Genomic DNA, 10,438 nt, shown 5'->3' with positions numbered 1-10,438 from the left:
GTGCCTTTTTGTATTTTTGTATTATGAATATTTATGCTTTGCCTGTACAGCACTTTGGTTGGCTCTTGAGTTTTTAAACATGCTTCATAAATAAATTACTCAGTGACTTTCCACCACTGGAAACGAGCCGTACTGTATCTCTACTGGAAATGGGAGTGGGAGCGAACAAGGGGAACAAAGCCTGAAGCGCAGCGCTATTTCACACAAGTAATAAAGGTACAGTGTGGTGGTTATCCCTCCGACAGCCATTACGGGGCTTTAGGGTGGGGGGGTGTGGGGGCCCGTTTCCTCAAAAGCCTCATTCACTCTGAAGTAACATACAGCCAAAACAATGCCCGGGAGTAGCGTACAATACTGGTGAAGGAAGAAAAACAAAACAATTACATCGCCTACACAGTAATGTGCTGATATCGACAAAACGGCGTTTAGGCATGGAACTCGGAAAACACAAGCTTCGGTGAATCTAAGGAATCGTAAAACATGAGGCCAATTCCCAGACCAAATTAACTGGAGAATGTGGTCGTATGATGTCATCTTCCTGTGCACCTGCAATACTTCTCACATGGTCCCACATCAAGAAGAACAAACACACACAGAAATCACTCCCATTGCGGCTGAGGAAGCACGACGAATTATAAATCAATAGGAGCATTATTCATGAGTAGACACACGGTGCCGGGACTGTCTGGGGACATGTGAGAACCGTTATTCATGAGTAGACACACGGTGCCGGGACTGTCTGGGGACATGTGAGGACCGTCACGAGGACAAGCCCACTCATTCAGACTGTCTGGGGACATGTGAGAACCGTCACGAGGACAAGCCCACTCATTCAGACTGTCTGGGGACATGTGAGAACCGTCACGAGGACAAGCCCACGCATTCAGACAAGGGAGGAGATTTGTCTGTGCTGATGTCTGTGCTGTTGTCTGTGCTGATGTCTGTGCTGATGTCTGTGCTGATGTCTGTGCTGATGTCTGTGATGATGTCTGTGCTGATGTCTGTGCTGTTGTCTGTGCTGATGTCTGTGCTGATGTCTGTGCTGTTGTCTGTGATGATGTCTGTGCTGATGTCTGTGCTGATGTCTGTGCTGATGTCTGTGCTGTTGTCTGTGATGATGTCTGTGATGATGTCTGTGATGATGTCTGTGCTGATGTCTGTGCTGATGTCTGTGCTGTTGTCTGTGCTGATGTCTGTGATGATGTCTGTGCTGTTGTCTGTGCTGTTGTCTGTGATGATGTCTGTGCTGTTGTCTGTGATGATGTCTGTGCTGATGTCTGTGCTGATGTCTGTGCTGATGTCTGTGCTGTTGTCTGTGCTGATGTCTGTGCTGTTGTCTGTGCTGATGTCTGTGCTGTTGTCTGTGCTGTTGTCTGTGATGATGTCTGTGCTGTTGTCTGTGCTGATGTCTGTGCTGTTGTCTGTGCTGATGTCTGTGCTGTTGTCTGTGCTGATGTCTGTGCTGATGTCTGTGCTGTTGTCTGTGATGATGTCTGTGCTGATGTCTGTGCTGATGTCTGTGATGATGTCTGTGCTGATGTCTGTGCTGATGTCTGTGCTGATGTCTGTGATGATGTCTGTGCTGATGTCTGTGCTGTTGTCTGTGCTGATGTCTGTGCTGATGTCTGTGCTGATGTCTGTGCTGATGTCTGTGCTGATGTCTGTGCTGATGTCTGTGATGATGTCTGTGATGATGTCTGTGCTGATGTCTGTGCTGATGTCTGTGCTGATGTCTGTGATGATGTCTGTGCTGATGTCTGTGCTGATGTCTGTGATGATGTCTGTGATGATGTCTGTGCTGATGTCTGTGCTGATGTCTGTGCTGATGTCTATTTCTCTTGTTGTCTCCTCTGTAGCTGCAGGCGATCCAGCAACCAGCTTTAACCATTAACTAAAATCTATTTGTGACCGCGCCCAGCGCTTTCGACAAGTCAAATCGCGCCAAATCACAACAAGATATTATTTATTTTTAGTTGTTTTCATATCATCACAGTTTGAATGTTTAAGAACATATTTATTATAAAAGCGAACAGTTATACATGGCCCACACGCCCAGCGACTGACCCTCTGAGTTCCAGCGACTGACCCTCTGAGTTCCCTCAGCTCCCGGCTTACCTGTCAGCGGAGGGCGGGCGTCCGTTGCGGGCCTTGCTGACTTGGGTGTAGAGGGAGTCGGAGTGCTGGTGCTGGGGGTGCTGGTGGCCCGGGTACTCGTCCCAGGGGCTGTGAGGCCGGCTGTGGCCGCTGTCCAGGGAGGTGTCCAGAGGGCCGATGCCGGCATACGGGTGCTCCTCCTCGGAGCCGGGGGTGCGGCTGACGTCCAGGATCTCGGCGTAGTCCCGCTCCCGCGCCTGCTTTTCTCGGAACTCCCGTGTCTTGGCCTGGATCCTGGCAGGTTGAGGGTTCATGTTCAGTCTTTACGTGTAGATCAAGGTCTATTAACTGAAATATCTGTAATTATTTAATTCATTTTCCTATGCTTTCTTTTGTTGTTGTTGTCCTTAGCTCTATTAATAAAAATAGTTTTTAATGTTCTTATGTACCTTATATATTATTGTTACCTTATATATATATATATACAGTACAGATGAAGCCCTTCAGATTCAGGTCCCTTCTACCACTCCTCTGTCACTTTAGAACTAGCACTCAGGTGTTAATTTTCGTGGGCTGGTGGCTGGGTCAAAACGAAAACAAATGAAGGGTACTTAACTTAAGTGCTTCCCCAGGGAGGGGGTCGGGGGCTACTGCCCTCAGACCCCCAAGATCATTTGTATATGGGCAGTCTGACTTGGGGTACTGACCATATATTAGTGTTGCAATGCATGATAAATAAACAGTGAAAAAAGCTAAGAAATCGGATGGGGCTGTGACATTTGGGACGAATAAAAATGTAAGATGAAAATCTCCCCAGCCTGTGAGAGGCAGTGGAGGTGTGAAATCTGGCCCGGTCCAGAACAATAGGAGTCACAAAATCAGTTTGGAGTGGAGTGGTGGAGTAGTGGTAGAGGAGCAGTAGATGCTTGACTATTTATGGCTTCATCTGTATGTGTTTCATTACATTTATATATACATACATACCCAATTATTCACCTGTTCTATTCTCCATCTATCATCCATTGCAACACTATATTATCACCACATCCTGTTGGGGGATCCCCCTTTGAACGGCCCATCTGAGGTCTCTCTCCTCCATGCTGCCTGTGGTGCTTTTCTTTCCTATTGCTGGGTTTTTAGTGAGTCGTTCTTTATCTTCATTGGGGGAAGTCCGGGAGTGTTGCATATTTGGATTTTATGGTGGTTTTAGTTTTTTATCCCATGGGGGCTATTCCATATGATCTCGGGGCTTTACAAATAAATTTAATTTGATTTGATTTGATTTAGCGAGGCAGGGGAGAACGGTGATGTTTACACATCCCTGACACTGGATCTTGTGCCTGTGATTGTTTGTTAAAGGAACACGCCAACATTTTGGGAAATTAGCGTATCATCTTCTCCAGAGAGACAATAAGATAGATACCAGTTTCCTCTCTGTGCGTTCAGTAGAAAGCTATCTGGCTGCACGTTAGCCTAGCTTAGCACAATTAATGGAAGCAGACAGGTCCGGTTAGCCTAGGCCAGGGGTGGCCAACCCGCGGCTCGCGAGCCGCATGCAGCTATTTTTTTTTTTCAATTATTATCTTTTATTTGCTTTTAACATTTCATTTACATACAGTTGTAAAATGCAAGTTATAAATATATAAATTACATTTCCTAACAAAACAATTACTAACCCTTCCCCGACCCTTCCTAGTACAAAAAAAAGAAAAAGAAAAAACTATCGAATGCATGATTTACTTTAAGACCATGATTGTCTGTGCTACTACCTGAATAAAATAATAGACAACAAAAAGAAAAAAGAAAAAACAGGCAGACAAATATAGAATATAAAAAGACAATATCCACAATCTCTATGCTTCAATTGGCTCTCTCCAGTTCTATACCCATATTTGGTATGTAATCCATTGCCCGACCCCAGATCTTCTGAAAGTGTATTATTTTTCCTTTCACATTATACATGATTTTTTCAGATGTGCAATAGGATAGGAGTTCTGCCCACCATTGTTTAGTCGGGGGAGGGGGTTCAGATTTCCAATGACAAAGAATACATTTTTTTGCAGCAGACATTCCTAACAGGATACATTTCTTTTCAAAGTTGTCAAAGTTACTCAGCATAGAGATATCACCCAAAATAGCTATTCGTGCGTCAGGAGTCATCGTCTTTCCAATAATTTTTGAAAGTTGTTCAAATATAAATTTCCAGTAATAATTTAACTTCCGGCAATTCCAGAACGTGTGGATTAGGTCCCCTTTAGCATGTTGACATCGAAGACAATTGGGTGATGTCTCGTGGCTAAATTGATATAATCTGTGAGGTGTATAATAAATTCTGTGTAGTATATTAAATTGTGTTAACCTATGGTTGGTATTTGTTAAAGTTGTTTGGGAGTTCTGGAGCAATGACTGCCATTCTTTCATGGTATATTTGTGTTTAATATCTTTTTCCCATTTATCTTTTTGTTGTAGCATCCTATCATCTTTCTGTTCAGTGTTCATCAGTGTGTAGATTTTAGATATCAGGCCCTTTGATGTTTTTGTAGTGTTAAACAGTTTCTCTATTGGTGTTTCAGACATATGGGGATAGCTATAACTGTTATTTTTGACCCAGTTCCGTATCTGTAGGTATTTAAAAAAAATGGATGAAGGTAAATTATATTTCGCTCTCAGGGAATTAAAATCAGAAAAGATGCTTTGGTTATACAAGTCTCTTATTTCGCTGATTCCCTTGGTTCTCCAATTTTCAGATATTCCATCACTAATAATTTTGGGGACACAAGGGTTGTTCCACAGGGGCATGCTCATTAACAAGGTATTTTGATTTCCCATTAGTTTAATAGTTTCTTTCCAACATGCAAAGGTATGATGTATAATCTGGTTTTTAGTGATAGAGTTAAGGGTTTTTTGCGTGTCTATATAGGGGATTACCTGTAGTGGAGTAGGATGGATTATGTTCTCTTCCAGTTTAACCCATGCTGGTGTGGGCAGTCTCTCACTGTTGAGCCAACACCAAATAACACGTGATTGACAGGCTAGGTAGTACAGTCTGAAGTTGGGGAGGTTTAAGCCCCCTTTAGTCAGGGGAGCCTGTAGTGCTTTTAATCTGATCCTAGCCCGTTTCTGGGACCACAAAAACATTGAAATGATTTTATTCAGTGATGTAAACAAGCTTGGTGGACAGCTGAGTGGAATTGACTGGAACAAATAAATTAATTTAGGCAGAACATTCATCTTGACCACATTAACACGTCCAATTAAAGAAATTGGTAGATCTTTCCATTTGTATAGGTCTGTTTTGATTTTTTCCATAATAGGTAGATAGTTATTTTGGTATGTTTGGTTCAGGTCGTTAGATATTTGGATTCCCAGGTATTTGAAGCTTTTTGGTGCCCATTTAAAATGGGAAATCATTGGGTGGGTATTCTGGGTGGTAACACTATTTAGTGGCATTATTTCACTCTTGTCATAATTTATCGTGTAACCAGATATGGCACTGTATGCCTCTAGTATGCTGAGTAATTGCGGCAAGGATATATCTGGTTGGGTAATATAAATTAGTAAATCATCACAATATAGTGAGAGTTTGGATTAGTTTGCTCCAGTCTTTATGCCACATATATTGTTGTTGTTCCGTATTGCCACCGCCAACGGTTCAATGGCTGCGGCGAACAGATATACGGAGAGTGGGCAGCCCTGTCGTACTCCACGTCCCAATTGGAAGGGTTTGGAAAGTATACCATTTGTCAACACTTGTGCCTTCGGAGAGCAATAAAGCATCTTAATATAATTAATGAAAACATCACCAAAATTCATCTGTTTCAGAGTATAAAAAAGATATTCAAATTCTATTGTATCAAAAGCTTTTCGAGCATCCATCGAGATTACAAGTCTTGAGTCATTCGTTTGTTTAGAGAGCTCAATTATATGAAAAAGTTTTCTGATATTGTCAGATCCCTGTCGCTGCTGAATAAAACCCGTCTGATCCTTGTGGATTAAGAGAGACATCACAGGGTCCATTCTTAGTGCGAGTGCTTTAGAAAATATTTTATAATCCATGCAGCTCTTTGCCCGTCAATGTGCGGCTCTTCCATCCATAAAAGAAATAAAAATAAAAAATAAAAAATAATATTTTTTTTTATTATTTTTTTATTTTTTATTTTTTTTTACTTAATTTTTTTTATGTCACTCATTCCATAAGGACGTAGAATAAACATTGATTTTTTTTTGTAAATGGTCCATTTGCATGTTCTTGGTATCTGAATCTAGGGACATATATGGATCAGTGTCAGAAATAGTGTGTCTGTTACTAGGCTTGAGTAAATTGTAATGAACCAAAGGAGAATATCAATTCTATTTAAAAAAAATATATCTTTGACTGTGAATAACACCATGCTAAAATTTACCAGACCTGAAAAATCTAAGCAAATGAATAAAGGGAAGATGATTAAACAGAAGGTTTTGTAGATACAGTACTGAATTCTGCCATCTTTTTTATAATGTAAATTTCTCCACCATTTTTCATCATATTGCAACACCGTTTTTTGCAAGACGTTCACAGAAAGGTAGAGAAACTAACTGCGTTCTGTTTTATGGCAATAACGTTCAGGTTTGTGGGAGATAATCCCAAAAAATAAGAGAAATAAAAAAGTAAATCCAGAAGTCAGATGATTGACAGGGGCTGGTGTGCCCTGATTCTCTTCCTTCAAAAGACTACACTCACTTTTGGCTGTGCCACTTCCTCCTGTCAATATGCGCCGGTTTCCGACTCAATGCCCTGAGATTTCTATAATCTTATATTTCACTAATAACAGTTAAAATAATTGGTAAACAAATGTAATACTGAAAATATACACTTTTACTGTATATCTCGGGCTTAAGAGGTTAACCCTGTGAGGCCCAAATTAAAAAGACATTAGCAACTTCAGAGGCCAGAGGGTGGGACATATAAACACATTTACTATCAAATAGCATTGTGAGGCTGAACAACAGGACCAATTGACTATACATGTGCTTAAAGGGGAACTATCTTATAATGGCCTTTTTCAGTGTTTACCATTGTTTCTTAGCTATGTGGACTTATATTAATAGGATCTATGTCTCTAATTCTCATATTGGCGCATTCTTCCAATTATCCTCTCACAATATTCACCCTCACTGAACTGAGTCATCTGAAAATGTGCATATCTGTGATGTCAGAGATTTCTCAGCTGCATAATAATGTGGCAGTTGATGTGGCAGTTGGCACCAGGCCACACAGTGGTTGGAGCCCAGCCTTAAAACGGCTTAAGATCTTGAGGTAGAAAAATGCGGTTGAGGTAGAAAAATGAATTTTTTTTTTTTTGAAAAAAACCTAGGTGTTCCATAGACTCACAGGAATTGTGTAAAAGTGCCCAAATAGTGAAAGAAATAGTAAAATAGTTCCCCTTTAAACATTTTTAAATAAACATTCTTTTTTTAAATGGCTAAAAGTGATTTTGTAATTTTGCAACCGTGGGTCTCACAGGGTACTTTTAACCCTGTGAGGCCCAAATAAAAAAGACATTAGCAACTTCAGAGGCCAGAGGGTGAGACCTATAAACACATGAAGGGTGCCGTGACTGAAAAAAAAGTTGAGAAACGCTGGTATATGGTGTGGCTCTTTGTGATACCACAGTAATTTTTGTGGCTCTTAGTCTCTGACTGGCTGGCCACCCCTGGCCTAGGCATTGTCCAACTAACACCTCCCCCGAAGGCTAACCAGACCTGTCCGCTTCCATTCATTGTGCTAAGCTAGGCTAATGTTGGCGTGTTCCTTTAACTCATTGAGCGCCATGCTCTTTCCCCATATGTACTGCCTGGCGCCAGCCTTTTCGACTATTTTCACAATATTTCACAATCTTTGCGGTGCTATTGTATATTCTATATTATAGCTATGGAGACAATAGTATGGCTCATTTGACAAACACTATATTTTACGTGTACTTTACCGAACCCCATCCTAAAACATGCGTTTGTATGATCCCAGCGTCGGAAAATGACCCCCCCTGCGCGTTTTGTGAAGAAACATATGGTCGTGGTTACCTTTGACCTAGCAATAATATAGGTTTCAGAGGAGCAGCCGCAGATTTGCGCATACGCTGCACAAAACACACTTTATCTCACAATCTAGAAAACCAGCCTGGATTATTTTGAAACAGGGCGATGTTTAGTGTGGTATAGCACACAAACTAAAGTATGTAGAAATGAACTGTTTCGTCCCTGTTTGACTATAAATAGTGCCTGTCAAATGAGCCATACTATTGTTTCCATAGCTATAATATATAATATACGATGGGTCCGCAAACATCGTGAACATTGTCAATAACGCTGGCGCCAGGGAGTAAAGATGGGAAAACAGCGTGGCAGTCAATGAGTTAATGTAGCAGCAGAATAATAATTGTAATCTTATAATATTTTATTTTCAGCTTTTATAGTTTCACAAACACACATCAAGACAAATCACAAACACAAAGAAAATAAAAAATAAATAAAAAGAACACAAACAGTATGTTGCCAGACACTGTCACATCAATGAACAAACATACACCATGTCATATGCTATACACTAAGGACTAATAATAACTAATAATAATTGTAATCTTAACTGAGTGTTAATTTAGCAGCATAATAATCATTTAGATCTTGAGTGTTAACGTAGCATCAGAAAAAATATTGTAATCTTAAGCACCGTCTGTAAGCAGTTGTTACTACGGTACCACTTTCACTTTCCATTACAAACCAGACAGGATGTAGAGTCTATTATTTATGACCCCCCCCCCATTCTCCCACTACAATAATACCATAAACAATACATTAGAAACATCACCCCATGACACCTTGCACAAGTGGAGCACTTTGTATTCAGAGAGATGTTTAATGTATAGTCATCCATCCCCCCCTCCGTCTCTCTCTCTCTCTCTCTCTCTCTCTCTCTCTCTCTCTCTCTCTCTCTCATACACACACAAGCTCTTTAGGTCATTGCCTGGTGTTAAAACGAACATCACTATTTCACTATAGCAGGGGAAACATACCTCATACTCACGGCCCCAGTAATTACCGCGCTGCCAATTATCACAGCTTTAGAACTACCAATTATCATGCGCTTACTTTACCGCAGAGATTTTTTACTGATGTCTGAAAAGGCAACTGGTGGACAGTGGTGATGGTGGTGGTGGTAGTGGTGATGGTAGTGGTGATGGTGGTGGTGGTAGTGGTGATGGTAGTGGTGATGGTGGTGGTGGTAGTGGTGATGGTGGTGGTGATGGTAGTGGTGATGGTAGTGGTAATAGTGGTGGTGGTGTTGGTAGTGGTAATAGTGGTGGTGGTGTTGGTAGTGGTAATAGTGGTGGTGGTGGTAGTTGTCCCAGCATGGTGTGGAAATGATGGCAGACACGAAACCTCCACCGACTGGCCAACGTCACAAAGCGTCAAAAACCAACAACTTAAAGGCCTCAAACTAATATATACACATACAAAATTTAAATAAAATAAATTTTCACACAAACACCCTTCGCTTCGCTGTGCTTATGAAACTCAGCATGTATCTAAAAAGGTATCTTTTGACCAAATCGTCGACATATTTAAATCTTTTAAACAGATGTCAAAACAACCGCTTGCAGTACAGTGGTCCCTCTCTCTCTCACATGCTGTATTCATGGCCTCTGCCGTTATCTAGCGGCACAGAAGGAAGCGGCTCTTGAGAGATCCATCTTGAAATACCCGCAGGAAAAGCCTTGCTTCCATCACGGAGAGAACAGCAGCGGGGGAACCGGTGCCGCGGCAGCCGATAAGATAAGGGCAGACGTACCAATCTAGCGCCTGGCTCTCTCTCCCAGCAGCCCTTGCTCCATAACAAGACACTGGGAAGAGGGGTGTCCACACAGGGCTATTTTCTAATAGGGGGGGGGGAGGACAGTGTGTTGTGTGTTCGCCATGCCAGCTACAGTTGAAAGTGTCAAAGAACACAGAGTAATACAACACCCTACATTTGTTTCAACGAGAATGTAGGTCTGATAAGGAGTATATATATATATATATATATATATATATATATATATATATATATATATATATATATATATATATATATACATAAAATAAATCTCATGTAAACAAGATAATTTAATAAAAAAAATTAATATATACCTACCTTGTTTTATTCATTGTGTTAGTATTACTGGTAGCCTACATTCTGGTCCGATAGGCTATACTTATTTTGAGTCTTGAAAAAAGGGGGGTTGACTCATATTTGGGCCAATAGGGTATATAAATATACACAATAATGACAATATATACATACAACCTCGATTAGTCGACTAATCGGTCG

At 40.9% G+C, this 10,438-nt stretch overlaps 1 protein-coding gene across 1 annotated transcript in view; it reads right to left on the bottom strand.

Annotated features, from left to right (window-relative positions):
• Positions 1 to 2,111: 2,111 nt before the first annotated feature.
• LOC311226746 (partitioning defective 3 homolog) overlaps positions 2,112 to 10,438 on the bottom strand; it is a gene marked incomplete at its 3' end in the record, with an annotated part of 616,272 nt that continues 607,945 nt past the window's right edge. The window contains 1 exon segment of the mRNA XM_084312156.1: positions 2,112 to 2,388. Within this exon segment, the coding sequence (XP_084168282.1) occupies positions 2,112 to 2,388 (277 nt within the window).

The sequence above is a fragment of the Notolepis coatsorum genome, assembly GCF_963971535.1.
Source record: "Notolepis coatsorum genome assembly, chromosome: 4".
Lineage (NCBI taxonomy): Eukaryota > Metazoa > Chordata > Actinopteri > Aulopiformes > Paralepididae > Notolepis > Notolepis coatsorum.
The sequence above is the reverse complement of the archived record's forward strand: the minus strand, read 5'-3'. Positions and strand labels throughout refer to the sequence as shown.